Source organism: Miniopterus natalensis, chromosome 13 (assembly GCF_054644295.1).
Source record: "Miniopterus natalensis isolate mMinNat1 chromosome 13, mMinNat1.hap1, whole genome shotgun sequence".
Taxonomy (NCBI): Eukaryota; Metazoa; Chordata; class Mammalia; order Chiroptera; family Miniopteridae; genus Miniopterus; species Miniopterus natalensis.
In genome coordinates this window covers 2,938,684-2,963,195 of record NC_142093.1, presented here as the reverse complement: position 1 = coordinate 2,963,195, position 24,512 = coordinate 2,938,684, and the positions used below count along the sequence as shown (strand labels likewise).

General features: G+C 46.0%; 1 protein-coding gene across 1 annotated transcript in view; it reads left to right on the top strand.

Annotated features, from left to right (window-relative positions):
* The window catches only part of NOL10 (nucleolar protein 10), a 66,826-nt gene extending 45,546 nt beyond the window's left edge, over positions 1-21,280 (top strand). Inside the window, exons 14-21 of the mRNA XM_087823340.1 lie at positions 159-285; positions 838-917; positions 1,101-1,199; positions 2,222-2,311; positions 10,339-10,512; positions 10,769-11,016; positions 17,177-17,279; positions 19,939-21,280. Coding sequence (XP_087679466.1) covers positions 159-285; positions 838-917; positions 1,101-1,199; positions 2,222-2,311; positions 10,339-10,512; positions 10,769-11,016; positions 17,177-17,279; positions 19,939-20,058 — 1,041 coding nt within the window. The 3' untranslated portion in view covers positions 20,059-21,280. The remainder of the gene's footprint in view (positions 1-158; positions 286-837; positions 918-1,100; positions 1,200-2,221; positions 2,312-10,338; positions 10,513-10,768; positions 11,017-17,176; positions 17,280-19,938) is intronic.
* Positions 21,281-24,512: the final 3,232 nt, after the last annotated feature.

Here is a 24,512-nt window from a genome sequence, read left to right as displayed (position 1 = left end):
CCCATTATATGCTTGTTGACTGCACGTTGCAGGTATTTTCAGTACTTCGGATAGAATGAAGGGCTTAAAAACTATATTTAAGGAAGTCTGGTTGTAACATAACTAACTCAGTTGACATGTGAGAATGTCCATTTGCTAACTTTCCGTCTACCCGGCAGGTGTTGGGCCCTGCGCCCAGGTGGTGCTCCTTCTTAGACAACTTGACGGAGGAGCTGGAGGAGAACCCAGAGAGCACTGTTTATGATGATTACAAATTCGTCACCAAGAAAGACCTTGAGAATTTAGGTAAGAAAAGAAACTAGGATAAAATGATTATAAAATTATGTTTGTTCTCCTTTGTTTTGGGGGGCAGATTTGAACATTTTAGAAGCGGTGGAGTCACATTCATCTGATTTTCCAAGTCTTATCCTCTGCCAAATCAGATACTAAGCATAGTGTATATTGTCACATGAGTAATCTGTGCTTAGAGAAAGGTTCAAACAAGTTCAACCTACTGGAGCTTTTTGGTTCTTAAATAAGGAATACTTTTTTTAGCATGCTACGTATATTTAGAAAAAATTTCTGTCAAGAAGGCAGTGAGCATTGGAGACAGACTGGCAGGGGTCCATATCCCACCTCTACTATGGCTTTGGCCAATGTACTTAACCTCAGTATGCCTTGATTTCATCATCTGTAGAATGGCAATAATAATGGCATCTACCCTAGACTTGTTTGGCGACTGGAACAGATAATGCCTGAAAAGTACTCAGTACAGTGTCTAAACATACTAGGTGAATGTGAATTACTGTTGTAAGAGGTTCGCTAAGGACCTGCCCTCTTCCAATTGACTTTCCCCAGGGCTCACACATCTCATTGGATCACCTTTTCTCCGGGCATATATGCATGGATTTTTCATGGACATCAGACTCTATCACAAGGTAAATACAGAAGTGCTGTTACTAATGAGCAGTCTGTAGCCATTTCTTCTCTACTGACTTACGTTTTCATGAAACATACTTAGGATTTGTGAGAGACCTGTCTGTTCTCTGACACAATAGTCATGGTGTATATGAAACGTGCTGCTAAATACAATTCTTTAATTTTTTTTTTACTTTGAAAAGGTGAAGTTGATGGTAAATCCATTTGCTTATGAAGAATATAGGAAAGATAAGATCCGACAGAAGATAGAAGAAACACGGGCACAGAGAGTCCAATTAAAGGTAAATGTTGAGCTCACCATTGACTTTACTAGAGAAAAGTACTTAATTTTCATTTTGTTGTTCCAAAGAATCCTGTCATCCATTTCTGAGATTTTCCATCTTTTAATATCTTTGGTATATTTTATTTGTCATGAGGGTAGATGCTCTACAGTTTTATCATTATGGACTCTATAGCAATGGTATCGTGGGAAATAATGCCAGGTGGACTGGTACTGTCAGCCCTACTAAGAAAATCAATGGTGTTTCCAGTGGGTATTCAAATTTTAGAGTGCTGGGCCTTTGCTAATCTCTGCTTCTTACTGGCATTAGGCTGAGTCTCAGGCTAGCTGTTTGGATCACAGGAAATAGACATTAGATCATTTCAGGGTCCAGATAGCAATCAGACCCCACTGGTTATATTAATAGAGGGACTTTAATGTAAAGAATGGTTAACCAGGTAATTGAGAACTGAAAATACAAAAACACTAGGTATTGATAAGAGAAGTCGGTGGTGCAGGAAGAGTTACTTATGGAGCTAACACTCCAGGGCTGGGCAACAGGCCTCTGAGGAGGTGCTACTGGGAGCATCAGAAAGCTTCACACTGGAATCCCCCGCTCTCCTGGAACCACCTGTTGCTGTCATGGTGAGGTGTCGTCGTGTGATGCCAACTCAGCAAGAAGCAGGCAGTGACGAGCAAGCCCCGTCCCCCCTCCTGCCTTCCAGGCCCCCTAGCAGCCCCTCTTAATTACGGTTATCCCACCGCAGGATAGTCCTTCCTCACTGGACACGGGTTAATATACACACGCACGCACGCACGCACGCACACACACACTCTCTCTCTCTCTCTCTCTCTCTCCCTCTCCCTCTCCCCCCTTCAGTACAAAGACTGCGTTTTCCTTTCCCCGGGTCGTCTGTCCCGTGTTGAAGAGTAGTGAGAGCGCAGTGGCGGGGCGGGGGGGGAGATGCTTCTGTTCAGCTCTCTGCTTTAACCTTTAAAGCCAAAATGTAGGCATTTTAATGCAGATTGTCTTTTCCTCTATAGAAATTGCCAAAAGTGAACAAAGAGCTGGCACTTAAATTAATCGAGGAGGAGGAGGAGCGGCAACAGTCTACGTGGAAAAAGAAAGTTAAGGTACAGTGTTATAAGGCAGAGAGAATGCTGATACACTGCTTCTCCACTGTCTTGATAGTAGCTTAAAGCTTGTTTATTTTTACTTTAAAAATACATTTAGTGTTTTGTTCCCCTCCCCTGCTTGTAAGGTAGTATGTGCTCAGGACGGGAAGTTTGTAAAACAGAAAATATGAGAGAGTCACCCATTTCATTCTCCCCAGAGGAAAGCGTCATTAATATTTTAGTGAGTTTCTTTCCTGTCTTGTTTCTCTTAAAATTACAAACTGTACTAGCAAGATACTATTGTATTTATAAAATTTTTGTCCTGGTTCTATAAAATAACACAAGTGGCTTCCAATTTTATTAAAATTTCTTTGTAAATATTTTGAAGAGCTGTATATTCTATGTTGTGGGTGTATTGTAGTTAATCTTTTTATTGTTGAATTTTTAGATTGTTAAATGTTTAAATGTACTAGCTAGGTTTGGTCATAATTGCAGAAGTAGCCAATTTTTAGACTTGGCATATTGGGCGTATGCACGCTATCCTTTAACTGTGCCCACCTTCCTTTACTAATGTGAAAATAGACAAAGCCAGTCATCAAATTTAGTGCTTTATTTAGCTGATATTGTCAAGACAGGAGGGGGCTTTTCTCATTTCCCAGCTATATGAAGACTTCCTCCCAGTGCTCTTTTCTCATCTGCAGATCAGGCGGTGGGACCCCAGCTCGCTTATACTAGGAGTTGTAAAGGTCGTTCCCTCCGCAGGAGCCTGCGGGGCAGGGCCTGTGCCTGAGTGAAGGGCCTGGCCCTGTGGCTTTGAGCAGCTGTGCTGAGTGCTCAGGGTTTGTTTGCTTGTTTACTCTCTGTTCTCTCTCGTCGTTAACCAGGTGAGGGAACGTGAAATAAGTGAGCTCTTCCTGTGTTTATGTTTGTTCCACCCTCTTTGGCGATGCCAAGGAACTGCCACTGAGGATCTTGGTCCCCTTGCTTACTTACTAGTGTGCTGTCGCCGGTGACCTTCAGCTTGGGGGGGCTTGGTTATTTCTTCCATAAGGTGCAAGGATAAGACCGGAGAGGGGCATTCTTGGTGCTGTGATTTCTAAGTGGATTCACACGCTGCTCCTTCCGCTTCCTCACCCTTTCTGCAGCCTCTCCTCCTGGTCTATGTTCTTTTAATATATTATTTAAATCTTAATTTCTAGAAGTTTCCGTAAGTAAATACATAGGTGGCTTTTATGTTTCCTTGTCATTATGTGAATAATATACCAGTGTTGAAACAGTTACTTCTCTGTGCTGTGGCCATGCCCCTCCCCAGTTCGCATCAGGGCATGAAATGCGTGTGCGTCTTACCGTGCTTCCTGCCGTGCTGACTCTCCTCCGGGATGCGCGCTGGTTTTCTCGTTAGCCCTGTCTGGGACGGTTAGGGAGGTAACTGTTCCGCTCCTTAATGCCATTTTACAAGCTAAGTGGAAGTGATTTTTGGATCTCCAGGCCCTGAAGCTTCAGTAGGAAAAGAGTGGAGCTGACTTAGGCTGCAAGTGTCTCATTCCTAGCTGCATTTTATGCTTAGGAGTCCTTATTACATTGAATGTTAGAGAGGGTAGGACACGTAAATTAAAATTTGTTTTGATCCTTTGTGCAGCATGGTACACAGTTCAAGAGCTGTTTTAAAAGCCCCTTGTGCTTACGAATTTATGTGGAAAGCCCCCTTTCCCATCTTCCACCATTCTGTCACAGACTTGAAGTTGGGGCAGCCCTGGGATTGATAACACAGGAGGGTCATCCTTATGTGCATGGGTGCATGGGAGCTAGGAACATGCAAGGTGATCGGTGGGGAAAAGCATGGCTGCCTGTGCCTTTAAAATGTTTTGTTAAAACATTAATAGGCTCCTCCTGTAAGAAGCACCGGGCTCTGTACTTTCTCCTGCAAGTGTGAGGAAGAGCCTTAGACAGCCTTACCTCCATCAAACAGCGGTTCCTCTCGGGGTGCTGGGAGCTGGAATTGTCTTTGTAGCTGTCACCTGATTGACTTCTGCCAGAAAGTGGGATTTGTAAAATGTGCCCCTAGTTTGCTTTTTGTGGCTTGCTGACCCAAATCAGGCCATTGTCAGAGCTCAATTTCTTTTCAGAAATACTTAGAGCCTTCTGAAAGCCTGAGGCTGCTGTTAGACAAAGCTTGTGTGATTTGTTGTTTAAGGCTTATCTAATTGAAATGAAGACCTTAAAACCATTCCTGAACGAAGGGAAGAATCCTTCATTATAACTGTAAAGAATACTTGAAAGAATTGTTAAATCCATCAGCAGTTCATTAGTCTTGCCTTTGAACTCGGCTCTTCAAACCCTCAGGAGCTTTACTGGCTCTGATAACTCCTGATTTGAGAGTCAGGGAGGTGTGGGTCTGCTCTTCTCTGGCTCCAACCGAAATTCATAGGGGCAGACAGTGAACTATGTTCTCAAATGTGCCGCCACTGATAACAGAAAGTCTAATGAGAGGTTTGTGTCAGGTGACGTTGGACCTACTGTGGAAAGTGACCCACCGCACAATGTCATGAAGCATTAACTGGACCTTGTCCAAACAGACGTGTGGTGGTGGTAGTTCTAGTAAAAATGTTCATCTGTCCTTTCAGCAAATGTGTGCCGAGCTCCGTGTGCACACGCAGCTAGAAGGGCACAGCTCCCACCATCCATGTGTTTTGTGAGGATTTGAGTTTGGTTAGAACCATTTTTCTTACAAGTACCATTCTCTTCCTGTCTGCCTTTTCTGCCATGTTTTGCTGTTGCCTTCAGGTCTGTATGAATGTACTTCTCTCGGATTCTGCAGCAGCTCAGTCAGGTGTTGTCATGCATGACCTCTCAGCCCAGTGATCCTGTGGCGTGGAGATCATGCAAGAGGCATCTTCATTAAGAGTTTATGTTAAAGGAGTAATTCATCTCTCTAGGGAAAAGGTATAATCCTGCATAGACACTGCGTTGCATCAGATTAATTCTAACATCCAAAATGTTATTTTTAAAAGTCTTTTAGTACCAATTAAGAATTGTTTTTGCCCGGCTGGGTATGGCTCAGTGGTTGAGCGTCAGCCTAGGATCCAGGAGATCACAGTTCAATTCCTGGTCAGGGCACATGCCCGGGTTGCGGACTCAAGTTGGGGTGTGCAGGGGGCAGCCAATCAATGACTCTCTCATCATTGATGTTTCTATCTCTCTCTCTCTCTCCCTTCCTGTCTGAAATCAATAAAGATATATATATTTTTAAATTGTTTTTGTTTTTTCATTACAGTAGTACTCACATATTTTTAAAACCTAAATATTTCTCCAAGGTTTTTTAAGAACATTGGCCATCCCTCTGTCCTGTCCCTCCTCCCCTTCCCCTTTCTTCCCCCTCTTCCCCTCCCCCCTCCCTCCTCCACCCCCATATTCACCTCTCCTGAGATAAACCCTTTTGCCTTTTTAGCTGATTCTGTTGGCGTAAAACCTCAGTGTCTCTTCATAGTGCTGCTTTGTAACTGTTAATGTCAGGCATTGTCTTCTGACAACCTTACCCCCCAATAAGGTTCTTTTGTAACACTGAGTAAGTCAGTATTTGGCATTTTCGTGGTTGTGACCATGCAAATGTTCATCATGGCCAGTGGGAGTCACCCTTCCTGATCACACTTCCTGCGCAGCTTCTCTTCCCTGGACTTAATAATGGATTTCTTGTTTGTTTCTCTGTAGTCATCACTACTTAGCTCTCAATTCTTTGCCCGTTGTCTCAATTGCATCTCAAGATGTTTATGGGAAGGTGAGTTGTTAGATTAATTTTATTTTCCAGAAGCCTCCTCTGCATCTTCCTGCCCTTCTCCACCTGCCAGGGCATCTGAGAATCCCGGTCCACAGCCACTGTCCTGGGGTCCCTCCCCGCACCCCGTGGTGGTTACAGAACTGTGAGGACCATGGTGTCCTACTGGGATGGGGTTTCTAGCCCTCACATGCATCAGGTGGAGTCAGGGGAGAGTGAAGAGCTGTCACACCTGCATGTCTGCACAACACCAAGCTACCTGCACATGCTCTTTTCCTCAGGGAGCTCCTTAGGACTTTCTCCAAAATCCAAGAATGAGCAGGAAGGAGGAAGAGTCTGGGGACGTGCCAGCCATGGGAGCCCTTTCAGTCCAGGAGCTCAGGTTCTTCAGCTGGGAAATTGTATTGGGGAGAAAAAAATTGAAGTAGTTTCTGCTGTGACCCATGGTCATGTTCATATTTAAGAGTGAAGGATAGAGAGCCGAGTGGATACATCCAGATGGCACTGGCTCATCACTGTGGAGACCTGACCAAGCTGGGGAAGCTGCAGAGAGCATTCTCTGTGGCCTTTCTTCTGGTTGGTGAGATGCTCTTGCTTAGATAATGACAGCTGGCTGCCAGCGTCCCAAGAAGTAAGCCCTAGAGTCTAGAGGACTGCAAGGGTGCGGGCGGGTGGCACCCCTCCATGCCAGCTGCTCCCCTTGCCTTCGGGCTGCTGCAGCCCAGACTATACCTCCTCGTCAGAGACGATGCCTCTGGCTGGAGAGTCGGGTGCTAGGCTTCCTTTCTTGCTCCCAAAATCTCTTTGCTCCTGTTCCCTTTCCTGGCTTCTTCGTCCTTACGGGTTTGCAGCTTCAGAAAGTCTCCTTTCTGTTGTTTAGTGAGTAGGGCTTTAGCAGAGATTAGGAGGGATGCTGTGTTCAAACCACCATCTTTACTCAGCAGCCTGCATCACCGTAATTTCCCAGCTGTCACAGCACTGGAAGAATTAACTTGTTCTAAATGTCAAACATTCCTCCTGTGTGTTACTATGTCAGGAGAAAATATTAATGAGCATCCTACTCAGATCTACAGATATGCTTCTTTGAGGTGGGGCTGTGATATAAACAGTACTTAGAGATGTTCCCAAATCTGAATGGCAAGTGTTTAGCATATGTACGTGAGTATTTATAGGCGATCACCAGCCAGACGCTTGTAAACTACTGTAGAACATCACTGGCTACATCTCACCTACTTTAAAAAAAAAAAAAAAAAGACAGCTGTGGAAACAAACAACTAGACTAGGAAAAACCTCAGGAAATATTTTTACAGCTGGGTCAGAAGAGTATTTTATAGTTGTTCCTCCGACTCCTGCTTGTCTTTAGGCAAAGCAATTTATTTGTTTTAAAGGAAGAAAAAAAATCTTAAGAGTACTGGCAACATATATTCTTTTAAACACATTTCTCTGTTATTTATTAAATATTGTTATTTAATAAATACAGTAAGATGAAAAGGAAAAAATTTCCCTTCGGTGCTGTTTATTTTTTTTACCTGAAAATATGTAATAGGTTAATAGCTGTTTGAAAATATTTGGATCTTTGACAGTACCACCTATCCTGTATTTACAGATAAGTCCAAAATGTACACACTTGACCCCTCCCCTTGGCATGAGCCTGGTGCCGTATCCCTCAGAATCCAGGTGACGTGTGTGAGTCGTCACGCTAGACGTAGCCAGCCTTCAGTGGAGCATAATATCAGTTTTGTTTGTTAATTTTTCCCATTCACTGAATTTTTTTTTAAAGACTTAATCTTTTAGAGGACTTCTTGGTTCATAGCAAAATTGAGGGGAAGGTCCAGTGATTTCCCACGTAACCCCCGTCCCCACACACACGTACAGCCCCTCACTTTTCACACCCCCACCAGAGGTGAACCTGCATCGACATATCATCACCCAAAGTCTGTAGTTTACATCAGGGCTCACTCTTGGTGCTGTACATTCTACAGGTTGGGACAAATGTATAATGGCATGTGTCCACCATGACAGTGTCATACAGTCATTTCACTGCCCAAAAAATCCTCTGTGCTCTGCCTGTTCATCTCTCGGCCCACCCAACCCCTGGCAGCCACTGCTCTCTTCTTTACTGTCTCGGTAGTTTTACCTTTTCCTCAGTTTCATAGAGTTGGACTCATACAGAATGTAGCCTTCCAGGTGGGCTTCTTTCACTGAGTCATATACATTCAAGGTTCTTCGTGTCTTTTTGTGGCCTGATAGCTTATTTCTTTCTAGCACTGAATAATACTCCATGGTCTGTATGGACCACAGTTTACTTATCTACTCACTTACTGGAAGACAGCTTGTTTTCGTAGGACATCGTTTCTTGCCCTTCACTTCAGTCCACACCTCCTTTTCTGATGATCTCCAGTGTCGGTGCCCAGCTCACAGTATCACCAGCCTTCTAGTCACTTAAGCTGAACACTTGAGAGAAATCTCTAACCGTTTTCTGCTCCTGTCCCTCGCGTCTCCTCCACAGCTGTATCTATCCACTCTGACTTAGAAACGTACCTTACTAATCCTCTCCGTGTGGCTCCCACCCTTACATCCCCAGGGCCCTCCTCTTCTCTCGGTTTCCCAGGGTCCGCTTAGTCTTCCCCGTGAGCCTGGCTTCTCCCTCCCGGCCCGTCACGTGCTGCTCGAGACTCAAGGCGGAGTTCTCCTGACCTTCTGGGTCTTGAGGCTCAGTCCCCTGCTCGTCCCCCTCGTGCTCTTCTCCCTGCTCCATCCCTCACCTGCAGAATGGAAGTCATGGTGTTTGCAATCCTTTATAGTCATGTCCCATCAAAAAAATGCTTTTTCAGATTTTGCCCTTGTTCTTACATCATCAGACTCTTCACTCCTCCGTGGGCTGGAAATGCCCTTCACATTTCTATCTCCTGAAACCTACTCGCGTTTCAAGCCTTCCCCCAGATGCCACATCCCCATGAGCCCTTCTGAGCTATCTCTTGTTAGGGTTACTTTACCTCTGCCCCTAGAGCACTCGGCGAGTTTAGCCTCCTTCATAAGGCACCTCGGATCCTTTTCTTTCCATTAGACTGTGGGTGAGCACCCTGGGGTCAGGACTAGATCTTACCTATCTTTGTTTCTTCCTTGAACCTAAACCTGACTCGGAAATGATATTTAGTCGTTGTTTGATAGGTCTTGAACATACATTCAGTATATAGGAATTTTAGGTAAGGATTTCTCAGATTTCAAGTACCTAGGAGTAATAAACAGCCCAAGTTCCTTAATGCCTTGGGATTTAGTAGTTTGTGTGTGTGTGGCTGTGCTGCGCAAGTACAGTATTCAGAGCTCAGCTACTCACAGCCTTATTTACTCAATAGTGGAGGAACAGTCAGTAAAGTAAAGCCCACCCAGTAGAGCTAGAGTCCCTCCACACAGGTGAGCCTTTCCAACCTGTGCGGCAGGCTGCTTATAAACCATGGTAAGTAGGTTGATTTATCATGTTTCCAAGCCTGTGGCAGATAAGGAGGAGTACAGAACCCCGAGGGTGTGAGATTGCCATCTGTTAGCATGAACGTACAAGTTCACGACACATTCTAGTAAACTTTCTGTTCAGAAACTGTACAAATAGAAAGGAATTTAGTGTCAGTTCTGTGCTATCCGGATGGGTCTCAATAGGAAAGTTTTACTGTGTCAAAATGACTCTTCTGCTGTATCCTTGAGAACAATTAAATGGCCAGGGAAAATGGTGAGGCTATTCTAGAAGGGATGGAAATATTCCTGTTTCCAGGTAGCTCAGCTGGAGTCAGTAACCTCCCACCACCAGCTCCCACCAGGCTAACTCTTGACTTACTGTCAGTGTTGCTTCCTCTTCCAGTTTTGGAACATGAAGTCGAAAGACTCACTAACTTAATTCAGGACAGTAGCTATACACTTAAAAAGCCATTTCCAAAAACATGTATTTCCTTGAGAAGTGGTTTTGCATTAAAAATGTTATTGAAGAAAATTCTGATGTATTAAGTGTAGAGTTAACCAGAAAGGCTTGCTCTGAGCTTCTATGTGTACTGGCCATGTAATGCCTGTCACCTATGAAACCGAGTAATGGAACTTGTGTGCAGGCAGGAGATAGGGCTGGGGCAGTGAGAACGTTCTGAAAACTAATTCTAAAAAAGCCATAATAATTTGATGCACTACGCCTTATGCAGTTTATTAATTTATAATTGAGTGAGACATTTTAAAGCCGTCTTCTCAGATTTTATTCAGATGTTAACTTTAAATTTTCACGTTCTTTTTACAGAGCCTTCCTAATATTCTCACTGATGATCGATTTAAAGTTATGTTTGAGAACCCTGACTTCCAAGTAGACGAAGAGAGTGAAGAATTTAGGCTTTTGAATCCACTTGTTTCAAAAATTAGTGAAAAAAGAAAGAAGAAACTAAGACTCTTAGAGCAGCAAGAACATCGTGAAAAGGTAAGTACTGTTTATCCTGCAGAATTTGCTGCTGTTTCTTTAGTGTAACATCTTCTCTGAGTGAGAAGAGCCTTTGAGTAGAGCTGAGGTGAGTTTGTTTGGCCTTTAGCTCAGGAGTGTATCTTGTTCAGTCCTGGACACTTTCCCCGATGCGTGCGATGTCACGTAGTCTCATGGGCTAATGCTATTTAAGAGAAAATAATGGGCCAGTGATTGGTTGGGGAAAGGAGCTGCGTCTCACTATTTTTATTTTCAGGAAGAGGAGGAAGAACCGGAAGGAAAACCAAGTGATGCAGAAAGTTCTGAGAGTTCAGACGACGAAAAAGGCTGGGTTGAAGAGGTCAGGAAGCAGCGCAGACTCCTGCAGCAGGAAGAAAGAGTGAAGCGGCAGCAGCAGCTCAGGGAGGACCAGCAGACGGTCCTCAAACCCCAGTTTTATGAGATCAAAGCAGGCGAAGAATTCAGGAGCTTCAAAGATTCTGCCACCAAGCAGAGGCTTATGAAGTGAGTGACACGCCCTTCAGTGCCAGGGCCTTGCCTTGCCTCAGTCTGGTCTGTGGAGTTAGCGTGTTTGCGTACAGCACGATGCAAGGTGTAGCCTGAGTGTTGGCGAGTGTATCTTAGGACACATTTACACTGCAAAACCACACTCTCGTGTTGTCCTTGTGTTTTCCCCACCGGGCCCCCCAGCCTGCAGATTCCCTGCTCTACAGACCTGTAGTCTCCTGTAGAGTCGCAACTGAGGTAACATTCTTTGCCTCTTAACAACAAGTTATTTTTAACAATTAGAATTTCAGTTATGTGTACCCCCATCTCAGTTTACCTGGTTATTGAAAAGGCCACTTGGGAAATTTGCCAGCAATGCTAAGCCTGCAGGAGAATTGAGAGGTAAGAGCGAGTGGCATTCTGGAGCAGCCAGGCACAGAGAGAGGTCGATAGAAAGCGCTGCTGGTCACACAGGAACGTCATTTTAACCTTTTGAGAAACTGCCAAACTGCTTTCCAAGGGGGCTGCTCCATTCTCCGTTCCCACCAGCAGCGTGTGCAGCTCGCTCCTCATGTGGCCGATACTCTTCCGTCGTTTGTTTGGAGCCCTGTCCAGGGCTTGTTCCTGGGACTCTGGCTGTGGGTTGAGTCTGTTAGGTTACCTGCTGTTCCCGTCCTGCTTCCTTCACTTCATCCCCGGCTCCTGAGTCGGGGCCTACCCAGGAGCAGGCACATGGTCAGTCTTGTGAAAGCGTGAGTCCTCTAGGCCTTGGCCAAACATCAACCTGCTCAGGAAGTTGCCCTTTTCAGTATCTGCTGGAAAGGAACTTATTTGCCCCCAACCCATTGACTGGGGAAATCTGGGAGCAGTTGTTTGTAGTGTAACCATGGTAACGGGGCTGTGATTTGGGGGAGGGGGCATGGCTGATCTCACTGACATTCTTTTTCTGCCTGTGGATTTAGCAGGATATACTGTAAAAAGCAAAGGGGATGAAAGTTTAGTAGTTAGTGAATAAATAATAGCTAAGTTAATACACTGCACTTAAACTTCTTACTAAGTTAAACATCATAAATTAAACATTTTTTGAGAAGAGGAGCTATGTAAGTAATAATACTTATATGAGCTTAAAAGAAAATCCCGTTGTTATTACCCTTTGGTATGGACAGCCTGCAGTTTGCTGGCATCTTGGCACAAACTGCTATTGAGTTCTAGTCTTGACCAGATTATTGTGGCAAATCTTGAACTTGTAGTATTTTAATATCATTTACTCAAGCAGTGACCCATTATCCTCCAGGGACCTAAAGTGGCTCCTTATGTTTATTCTGGGAGTTACCACCGGCAATTAATAAATCACGTCAGAATTGAGTGTATTATATTTAGATGTTCACTTGGACTTGCCCAGCTTTAAACTACTTCTGTAAAGGAACAGTGAATAGTGAATTGTAATGCATACTCAAGTGAGCTCTCTTCTCTGCTTTGCTTAGTAACATGGCTTTAGATGAACATATGTGTCTGTCAGCACACTTATTTACCTTACGGTATGCTCTGCGGTACTGGTGAGCTCATGCATCCACTGTCAGCCTCCCACCCCATTCATCAGCCCGGCATTGGCGCAGTGCCTGGTGTGAGCAGAGTGCTCGAGATCCAGGGCTGGAAGGGGAGCACAGCCCACACGCCAGCGGCCGTCCTGGTCTAGCTGATCCTCATGAGCTGTAACAGCCAGGCAAACGGGGCGCCAGAGAGGAAGGGACTTCAGTGGAGGTTTAGGGAAGTCCGTAAGAGAGGCTGCGTTGGAGCTGGTCTTTCAACAGATGAAAAAGATGGGCACTGAAAGCAGGGTGGGGGGGTGGCGTCTTAGGCAGCGGCAGTGGTGTGACAGTTGAGGGGACAGCTGTTTTTGTGCAGCGAGAGCAAGGCGACATGGAGCCAGCCCCCGCAGATGAGGCCAGAAAGGCATGCTGGGCCCCACCCAGGCACTGGAGAGCCAGGGGAGTGTTTTAAGCCAAAATTAAGGTAATGAAACCCCTCCCCCATTGTGTAAATACTTTGATAATAAAAGCAGTACACGTTTGTTGTAGAAAATAAAAACAAAAACACATAGGCATAAAAAGTCCATATTTCCCAGAAACTGTTCATGAGAAATCTCAGTTTTAGAGAGAAAATGCAGGGAGCCACTAGACACCTGAGAGGAGCTGACAAACCATACACTAGTCCCGGTGGGAAGCGACAAAGCCTGAACTATGGGGTAGAGGAAGAGAAGAACTTAGATCCATCGCATTCACTGTAGAACAGGAACGGAAAACAGGCTCCCACCACAACATTCTTCACTCACCAATTTCACATCAGAAGACAGAGGAGTAGCCGGGTGAGGTTGAAATGTCTGGCAGTGTTGCCATCGAGATGAAGAGCACAGTGGAGAGCAGGTGTAAGGCCCAAAATGTTAAGTCTTGGTGGGGCTTAGCACAAGCCCCATTTGGGGCCTCTTTGGGTGTTTTTTTTTAGAATTTCCTTTAGAATATATTACCTAGAGATGGAATTTCCTGGGTCAGAAGGGTGTGTGATAGGTAAGGGCAAATTGCCCTCCTAGAGGTCTTGGAGCACTTGGCACTCTGACAAGAGGCCTGTTCCCCACACTTGCAAGAGCAGTGGGTATTAGGAATCTTTCAGAGATTTAACTGCGCTGATCAGCAGGCTGTCAGATTTATGAGATGGGGGTTTCGAAGCAATGTGTGCAAACTGCAGCCACTGATTTTACAGCACATATAAATATCTGTCAGCATTACACTGTATCTAAATCAAGGACTTAAATTTTCAAATACTTAAAATTCACCATATATCTGTGGATTCCATTTCTCCATTCCCTGTGATGTAGACTATGGAGGGTGATTCCTTTATTTTGAGTTAATTTCACCTTTCTAAATGCCAGACTAAATCTTCACTCCCCTGGTCCATTTTCATGCAGTGATTTAAAAGACTCTCAGTTGAGCATTATTGTTAATCAGATAGTTTTAATTAAATATTAGTGTGTTTGCTGTACAGACTCAAGCAGGCAAACCATTGCACTGTCCTGGGCCTCTGGTCAGTATCTAACTTGGGTTTTTCCCTTGTCGTTTGTGCCCGTTTTTAATCTTTTCTTTTAGTACAGCCCTGCTGAGAGTGTAGGTTCTTCCCTATGCCCGCTCCAGCCTGTCCTGAGTAATTCTTCTCACTTTCCACCCTCTGAATCCCGTCTCTATCTTCTTGGCAATCCCCACAAATTTGGGCGGTTTTTTGTGTATCTTGTGACAGTGAGATTGTTCCCTAAATTCTTTACTGTCAGCTGCAGAGGAGCCCACGGCCAGCAGACCCAGACCCAGGCAGGCAGGCAGGAGGGGAAGGCAGGGGACACTGTCCTCTGCCAGGCCGGCAGGCGGCTCTCAGCACTCTGTTCTCTTCCATTCTGCTCCAGTAGACAGTTTTGGGGGCCTGTCTACTTCCCAGTCATCTCTGGCCAGGCTCACACTGAAGCAGCAGGCTTCAGAACTGCTGGTAGCAGCCCCATCTGTAAACTGACTTTCAAAGGGAGGGAAGTGGAACTAACCGGCTTTCATGTAGCAGGCTCCACACTCGGCCCGTGTCTGATCTCCTGCCACAGCTCCTGCATAGTCGGTCTCTCCCCGCGGCCCAGACAGAACAAGTTCTTACAGGTGCGCATCCAAATACGCAGAGAGACCCAGGGTTTATGTGCCTGCCATGGAGGAAGTAGGTCATTTTTAAAAGAGTAGTAATTTCCCACAATTTACTTTAAAAGTCTTTTTCTTCCCAAATTAGTGTCTTCTGTGTGCCACCTTGTCTCCGTGGCTCCACAGTTATTCACCATCCCTGTTAACTTTAAAACTCCAGGGTTTATGGCTCTGAAGGGAACAGAAAGGAAGTGAGCAGGTCGAGGAATCTGCTTAGGCTGACAATTCACACGCAGGGCGCGTCCCTTTGCATCTCACGTTTGAATTCTTGGTTTAAAAAAGCCAAAGTGAGTCTTAATTTCATGCAGGTTGTCGTGTGGAAACTTGTCATTTAGAATCCTTAATGGACACATTTCCTGAACAAAACTGATAAAACAAGTGTGGTCTGACACATGCCTGGAGGCCAGAAGTTCTTACACTGAATCCGGGTCTTCCTGTGTCGCCCAGGGCAAGTCATCTAATGTCTTACCTCCCCTTTGCCATCTGTAAAGGATAAATACTTCTGTCTCAGGGATGTTGAAAGGATTAATTAGTTAGTCTGTGAAGAACTTTAAAGATGAAAAGTACTTTAAAAGTGCTTCTTAATAACATTATTGCTTGGAAAAGAGAGCCACTTTATGTCTCAAATTATATAAGGAGGTGTGTTTAGTGCCTTACAGTTGCCATAAACTGGAGAGCACTCTCACGGGGCGGACATCAAACGCCAGCCTCGACGGTCCGAGGAGCAGCTGAGGGGCCTTTCAGGAGCTGAGTTGTACTCAGTGATTAGTCAGAGGTCAGACTCCAGGAAAAATGAGGCTCTTTCACACAAATCACCCCCTTTTTATTCAGTCTAGTTTTTCAGGATTAACTTTAAAAGGGTACGTTCAGCTTTAAATTCGTAGGAGGGTTGAGGAGGGAAGTGTATTTTCTCTATTTTGAGATGGGAGCAGAATAGAAGACAGAATCACATTCTTTCATTTTTTCCCCTCTCTCCCAGTTTCATCACAGGGTATGAGGGTGTTGCTTCAGCCTTTTCCAGACAGGTTCGTGCTGATGTTAAAAATTACTCAAAGTGTCTATCTTTAGGTTTATTTCCATTTTCTCCCTCTAAACCAAGTTAACAAAAAGGGCCAGTGTTTTGATTTTCCAATAAAACATTATAACAGCATGCAATGCAGTGTTACATAATTGGTATAGAATTCACATTTAACCTAGATTGTGAAGAGGTGATGGGAAGGTGTTAATTAAGCAGATGACAGTGAACTGCAGGGCACAGCAAACCATAACAGGGACACAGATCACACAGAGAGACCCTAGAGAAGTTTGGGGAACATGATAAGGAAATGGAATGAGCTTTAAGTTTGGGGTAAAGTGTGTCAGGAGGTCATTCAAGTGAGAAGGTGAAAGGCACCTGAGAAGTGCAGTGACCAGGGCTGAATGGGGTGGGGCATACAGTCGGCATAGTTGCTTCTCTGTATAAATGGAATTCATGGTTCAGGTTGTTCATGCTGTGGGTGGTGAGTGTGGCCCCGGCTAAGACCAGGAGAGGGAGAGTCAGAATTCTAGCACTGCTCTGTGGCTTGACCTGCAGGACTTAGTTTGTGTTCACCCTTTGTGGAAGGGGAATGAGGTACTGAACACTCACACCCCAAACTCGTGCCTGGTTTAGATACAAAATGCTTCAGTGGCATAAGGGCCATTGACCATGGCGCTAAATTACAGGCTTCAGAAATATGATTTAGTAAGATAAGTAGCAACCACTGAAATATTTGGAACCACCACTTAAAATGTTAAATTAGTGCCCGACTGGGCGTGGCTCAGCGGTTGAGCATCGACCTAGGATCCAGGAGATTGCGGTTCAATTCCCAGTCAGGGGACATGCCTGGGTTGCGGACTCGATCCCCAGTCGGAGGCGTGCAGGAGGCAGCCAATAATGACGACTCTCTCATCATTGATGTTTCTCTCTCTCTCTCCCTCTCTCTCTCTCCACCTTCCTCTCTCTGAAATCAATAAAGACATATTAAAAAATAAATAAATTAGCCCGGCTGGGCGTGGCTCAGCGATTGAGCGTTGGCCTGGGATCCAGGCTATCGGGGTACAATTCCCGGTCAGGGCACATGCCTGGGTTGCGGGCTCGATCAGTGACTCTCTCATCACTGATGTTTCTCTCTCTCTCTCTCCCCTTCTCGTTTCCTCTCTCTGAAATCAATAAAGATATATTTGAAGAAAAAAAAAATTAAATTAGTGGGTGTTCGGGACAGCCCTTGTTTTTTTTTTACTGTGTACTTATTGAGCAGGAGAAATGGCTCCCAGCTCTTCCCACCGATGTGTCAAGTGAATCCATTTCCTGTCTTCACTACATGTACATGTGTAAAGGGTTTTTCTTTGTGCCATCAATCCTAATTAAAACTTGTTTCAAATGGTGAATCAAGACATAATGCTAATTACTTTACCTTTTCTTAAATTTCTTACAGTAAAACCCTAGAAGATCGGTTGAAACTTGAGGCAAAAAATGGGACATTGAGTGTATCAGACACCACAGTTGGCAGCAAGCAGTTGACATTCACGTTAAAGAGGGTAAGTTGATTTTTAATGTTATTTTTTTAATTCACTAACCAAAACTCGGCTTCCGGCAGTGCTGTGAGTGTCTGACCTCAAGCTGCTTCCGAAGCTCTTCTCTTGAGGCAACTGTGCCTGTTGGAGCGTTTTCCCAGCAGACAGAGAGCCCTTCATGAGCTGAGAGCACACTGTTTGGTTTGGCAGAGCCAGGCGTTTTTCTGGTGTCCTTATGACCCAGGATTTGTCACTGTTGGTTTCTGGGTCACTGGGCCACCTGAGAGTTAGCCTTGTAAAGCCGAAGTCCTGGCCATCTAAGGCCTCAAGAGAATACTAAAGCTTATGTGGACTTTAAAGAACTGGTGAGTCTGATACATTCGTGGCAGCGACGTGCAGCTTGCCTAGGGATCTCTAGTCCAGAAGGCGAATTACTCTGCCAGTGTAGGTCCTGTTGCAACTGGTTTATAAGTCATTTCTTTAGCCAGCTTTATTAAGGCCTGGCACACGTTATAGGAGAGACAGGCTGTTTAAACATTTGCTATTAACTAATGAGTAAAACTAATGGTTTTATTTTTCAAAAACATTCTTCTCATTCAGTGGATCTCCCTGAATATATATTGTTACCAGGTGGGAAAGAATGGCCAAGGTTCTACCTCAGATTTTTTTTAAATTGAGATGTAGTTCATACCATAGAATTCACCCTTTTAAAGATACAATTCATGATTTAAGTTAATCATCACCATTATCTAATTCTAGAACATCCTTGTCACCCCAGAAGGAAACCCCATAACCCTTGGCAGTCACCCCATACCCCCATTTTCCCAGCCCTGGGCAACCACTAGTCTACTTCCTGTCTCTGTGGATCTGCCTATTTGGACATTTCCTATAAATGGAATCATATAGTTTTTTCTTTTGCGACTGGCCTCTTCCATTTCACGGAATTTTCAAGGTTAATCCACGTTGTAGCATGGATCAGAACTTCCTTCCTCCTGATGACTGAGTCATACTTCCTGTGGATAATGCCGCATGTTGCTTATCCACCCATTAATGGATATTTGGGTTTCCCCTTTTTTGTCTATTATGGATAGTGCTGCTGTGAAACTTCAGGTATGTGGTGTTGCGTGGACATGTGTTTTCATTTCTCTTGGGGGTACACCCAGGAGTGGAATTGCTGAGTCATGTCATAACTTTTTCAGGAGCTGCCAGACTTTTCCAAAGTGCACTGCTGTACATTCCCCGCAGAGTGTACGAAGCTTCCATTTTTTCCACACCCTCACTAACACTTGTTGTCCGTCTGTTTCATTGCAGTCACTCTAGTAGCTGTGAAGTGGCATCTCACTGTGGTTTTGATTTGCATCTCCCTAATGACTGGTGATGTGGAGCATCTTTGTATGTGCTTATTGGCTATGTGTATATTGTTCACTTCCTCTGCCCATTTACCTCTGATTCTTCGGCAGTCCTCTCTGATGGCATCAGGCTTGCCAAATGATAAGAACTTTTTTTTTTTTAGTTAGCATTCATCTCATATATGTATAATAAAAAGAAAAGGCAAAAAAACAAAACCTTTTTCTTGGTGGTGAGAACGGTTAGGGTTCACTCTCAACAACTCCCGCGTACGCCCTGCAGCGGCGGTGGCCGTCACACGGCACGTGGCACTCTCGGGCCTGTTATCTTGTAATCAGAGTTTGTACTGTTGACCACCTTCCTCCTGTTCCCCTCCCTCCACCTCCATGAGAATTATTTTATTCCAAGTATAAGAAGTTTTTCAGGTCCAGCTGTCTGCATTTAGAGCAAATATTGGTCAATGTCCAGCAGGCACCATAGGGCTCTGTAAGGCTTTTCTTCCAACTTTTGAAACTTGTGTCCCTGACAGTGTTTTCTCAGCTCATTGCAATTCTACCAGCTCAAAAAATATATTGTGAAAACCATCAGATGTGTTTGTAAAACTGCTCAGCTGTTACCTTCCCGTGGATTCTGTGTTGATTCTCTTCTAAGAATTTTTGCTGAGAGTAGTGAAGAGTTTGGAGCGGGCCTGAGCAAATGAGTGTTGAGAAAATGCCTTCTCAGCAGCCAGCCAGCAACTTGTGGCTTATCTGCCGAACTGCTATCAGTGTCTGATGGGAGCAGATCTCTGGGTTTCAAGGGGAGTTTTATTTTTCAAAAACAGCCAAAAATTCTTTGGAACCAGTTCTGGTGAATGCGGTGCTTAGTCGTGGGTGGGTTATAATACACTTTAATGCACATGAGTATTTTTTTGTTTTTAAGACAGTGTGAATAAACCAGTGGTTCTGGCTTATAAATAAAAGATAGTCTCTAAGAAGTTGATGACATTTTGTGAGCACTAGTGTCTTCGGAGTTGGCTCTTTTCTGAGGGACCATCCATTTGGAGCGTCCTGGCAGCATTGTGTGGTGGTTCTGACTGCTCTGTCAGGGTACTTGTCCTGCCCAGGGGTGTAGAGTTTCTTGTGTGACAGTGACAGTGAGCCCTTGTCCTGGTGCTGCGGCGGCAGCTGCTGCCAGGCAGCGTTGGTCAGGGCAGAGGCCAGGTGCCAGACCGTGTACCCTGGGTCCTATGGGCCGCTTTGTCCTGCAGCAGGGCTGTGATTGGTGGTCTGTGCTGTTGGCATTCTGAAGATTACCAAATCTCTTTCCCTCTCATTTAATTTTCTCTTTTAAAAAGTCTGAACAGCAGAAGAAGCAACAGGAGGCTGAGAAACTGCACCGACAGGAAAGGAAAGCCCTGCGTCGCCCTGCTGCTCACCTGAAGTCCAGACACAAGCGAGGACGGCCCTTTCACTAAGTCTGGATGTGACCCCAACACGTGATTCAGAGGGAGCTTGCCTCCTGCAAGCAGGTCATCACTAGAGCACGTTGAACGCAGATGGGGAGCACACATGTCGGACTTCCCCGTGAGTTCCTGACATGTCTCCAGAGGTTAAGATCTAGCAGCTTGTCCCTGCGCCTTCCGGGTCAGAACGTCATCCCCAGGTTGCAAAAGATGTTGCCCCTCCCCCTAAACGTCGTCCTTTCCCCCGTTTTAATCAAGTAGACCAGGTGGTCGTTTCTTAACATTGGGAAATGTGTACCATGACATGGGGGGTCGCCTGCGTCCAAAACAGGTTGATCACATTCCAGGAGCTTTCTGTTCCGGGGCGCCACCACTCACGAGTGGACCACCCAGAAGCACCCTGTGTCTCAGCTCCTGTGCAGCCTCAGTTGTATGTGCATGTGTGTGCGTGCACTTGTGTCCGTGTGTATGTGTGTGTGTGTAAGTGTGCTGGTAGGTGTGCTGCTGGTCTGTGTGTCAGTTTGGGATTTTTTTTTTTAAATATTTTTATACCAAGAGAATATAAATTAATGGTAATAACCTCAAACAAGAGATCAGAGCTACTGGGTATTATTTATACTCAACATAAGATTAAGTACAGACTTTTTTCTGTTTCCCAAGGCATAGATAAACATACTGGAGAAAACATTTATAAAAATAAATACTTTCATTTGAATAGCTCCTTTGAGAAGACCCATTCCTTGAGTTAATTTGAAAATTAACTTTGGTTTCCTTAGTTTTTCAGGTATTACTCTGATTTTGTACCACTGGAATGGTAACTCTTTGGCTTGTAAATGATAGAATCGAACTTGAAAGGCTGTGAATGTGTTAATTAACATAACCTGGCTGTGGAACCTGTGACTGCCTGGGGCCATCTGAATCTGAAGACAGGACTGGCTCAGGATTCTGTCCTGTCCGTCCTTTCTTCCCTTCCTCCTGGCGCAGCGTCGGTCCTTCTCTCTCTTTCCCTGACCTCCCAGCCTGTCTGTTCTTCTGTCAGACTGGCTCCACCAATTGGGGGACAGCGTGGGTCCCACTTCCACTTCTGTGGTCCGAGAGGTAGATTCTGTTTCAAGAAAAGTCCAAAGTAAATCAGTGTGTTGGGTCTCAGAGTGGCTGAATTCTACTCAAAACTTTGAAAGAGGACAGCAAAGTATTAAAAAAAGTATATGTACAAATAAATACTATAAGTAGATACTGGGTCATTTCTTCGACATCCCCCAAAAGTTTGTATATCCAAGTTGGCATAAATTACTTTTTTCTCCTTGGGGAAATATGAATTGCCTTCTACTTAGAGTTTCCTTATGTTTGGGCATATATTATAGTAGCTTCATGTAGGACACCACGTCTTTCTGAACATGCAGGGAAATTTCCAATCCTAATCATTTTTAGTCTTAAAATTTATTTTTTATCGACTTGTAAACTTTACAGAATTAATTAGTGCCATGAAAAAGCCTACCTGTTTACATTTGAATGAATGGTTTTGGGAGTCGGGGTGCCGCCTTCCACTCAAACATGTAACCATCCCCATGTACACATACAGGTGAATGGAAATGTATTAGAGAATGTTCTGTCCTTGCCCTTAAAGTTATGGTGGCCTAGAGCCTGGAGAGTCACAGCGCACTGGGGCCTGTGTGGGCTCCTGGTGCCTAGCTCTCTGTGGGGGTGGAAACACCCCCTCAGCTGCAGGTTTCCTGCTGGGTGAGAGTCCCACACACACACTTCCATGGAGGAGGAAGTGGCTACTCTGCCATGGTGGCTTCCAGACTCCCTGACTGTAAACCCAGGTGGGACTTCAAAGTTGTAGGGCTAAGCGCTTTCCTGTTGGGCGGGAGGGAGGCCAACTGTGTTTCTCTAGTAGCCTTGGGATTCTTTCAGATCCAGGACGGAATCCTGAGTCCTGGGGGTCTTCAGTTCAGCTGGCAGGACACCTGCCTGATGGGATTTCCGTCCCATCCCTTTGAACTCACTCCGCTTCTGCTCGCACCCAGCTGGCAAGGGGCCTTCTCCTCCCGCTTTGGGCGCTCCAACTGGGACTTACAATGTGGGGAGCCGAAGCCTCGCTCCCCACTCCTCCTCTGTCTTCTGGGTTTCTGCGGAGCCTGGTGAGTGTCTTCTCCTTGTGGCCCCAATCCCTGTCTCCATCTCCCCTGCACAGCCCCCTTCCCTGGGGCACCCACCCCCCTACACCCTCGTATACTGTGGCTCTCAGGTGAGAAGCTCATCTCCCAACTTGGCCACCTCTGAGACCAGACTTTTCCAACCCTGCTCTAGTCCTTGGTCATGGTGGACATGGTCTTACCTTTGGCCTCCTGGATCTTGCTGCTGGCTGCTCACCTCCCACTCACGCAGATGTTGATGTCCACCAGGATTTCTTCTTTAAATCTTTCATTCCTCTTCCTTACCTAGTGTCACCACCACCACCATCACCCCGTGTTCCAGAGCCACCTCCCAAACGGCCTTTGTACCTTCCCTCTGTCTAAGAGGCCCACGGAAGCAAGTTCCACGTGCCCCAAACAGAAATTGTGGGCTGTGCCCGGCCCTCAGACACTTGTTCCTCCTCACCCTTCACCAAGTGACAAAGTCAGATCGTGGTTCTGGCCCATGTTTATTGATCAGTGCAGGTGACTGAGCCAAGGGCCCTGTCTTCATGAGGCTCACGTTTCCATGGGGGAGGCAGACCCCATCTAACAAACGGTGAAGGTGATAAGGACTGTGAGGGCTGGGAATCGGGAGTGAAGGGGGCCGTGGGGGTTGACTTTGCGGGCTGAGTCCACCCAGAGCCGCAGGTCACACCCTCTGGGCCTCCAGTGGGTGCCTTCTCGCCTCTCTTCCCTCCACTCACCCCTGCAGCTTCCCAGCCTGGCAGCCTTTTCTGCATACAGATGGCTGCAGAAGCTGGGGCCCAGAGTGCACTGTGGGAAACGGAGCCTTTCAGAATAAAGGACTCTCAGAACCAGATGGAATCTCATGAGTGGAAACAACAGAAGGAAACAGGAGCAGGCCTGGTCTGGCCCAGACTTGCTTGTGGCTGAGCTGCCGTCAGTGGCCAAGTCATTTAACCCATCCGTGCCTCGGTGTCTCTGTCTGTAAAATGGGTTTAATAATCTCTGTCCCCTAAAGACTTCAGAAGATGTTTGTAGAGCCTAATGAGTGAGGTCCATTAAACCCCCTCAGAAGAAAGTGCAGCTAAGTATAAAGCACTGTCGTAATTAGTTCTCAGGGTCTTTCAGCCAGGTTGTGACTCGTTTTAAGAGGGTTGCCATGACAACAGGTTTATTTGAAAAATGTAGAAGGGCGTGGTTACAAATCTCACACTAATCAGTACGTTTTATTTTGCTGGTTTCTGTTGTAATTAAGAACCTTTACCAGTAGCCTCGCACCCGCAGCTGGCTGTTACCACGGCGTCACTTCTGCAGGTGCGCGCCCCTCCGCCTGGACTGCACTCAGTGCCTGGCACCCCCAGCTCCTGGTGGTGGTTGGCCGTATAAAACTGAGCTGTGGTCATAGTACGGTTGTCCCCCCATCCACAGTTTCACTTACCTGCAGCTCAACTGTGTTCCAAAAATATTAAATGGAAAATTTCAGGAATAAACATGATACATTTTACATTGTGTACCATTCTGAGTAGTGTGATGAAATATACTCCCCTACTCCCTCCCCCAGGATGCTCCAAGGCAGGCCTCAAGGAGGGCCCTGTGGGTGCCCCCTTGGGGACCAGCAAGTGTGTTTGTGTCTAGGCTGGGACAGAAGCACGAGTCATGGCGTAAAGCCAGGCGGCTGCCCCGTGGAGGCCCCGCGCCTCTCCCTCAGTGCAGGGGGGCCTGGAGGCCCCGGAAGTCCTCTCGCCTCACACTCCTGCGCTTGTTTTCAGCTGCAGGAGGACAGTCCCGAGAGCCCCAGCACTCCCTGTCCCCGGCTGTCCTCCCTGTCCCGGTCATCCTCCGCTCCCGTGCTCCTGCTAAAACACTTGAGTACTGGGAGCTGAGGGAGTTGACCAGCAGCCCCAAGAAGCCCTGCTCCTCCCGGTTCCTTCCCCGGGATGTGTGTTTGTGAAGGTCCTGCACACACAACTGTGTGGAAAACTCCTGAAATAGGAAGAAGAGTCCCAGCTGAGCGTCTGGTTACTGAGAGTCTTGAAAAAATGAAGCCTGTTTCCTTCACGGTTGCCAAGTGTGCAGGTCTTCCCAGATTTGCACATCCTGCAGGTGACTCAGTCGGATTTCCCTCCCGTCCCCGTCTTGCGTGATCTGCACACACAAAGCTGGAGTGGCACCACGGGGGCCCGGCCAGCCTCTGCGCCATCGTGGCACCTGCCTGCCCTGAGCCAGACACTGGCCCCATGCTGAGCAGGGTCCACTCTGCAACCGGGCCGTTGCTCAGCTGAAACCACCATTCTTTACATAAGTAAAAATGGCCTGACCCTT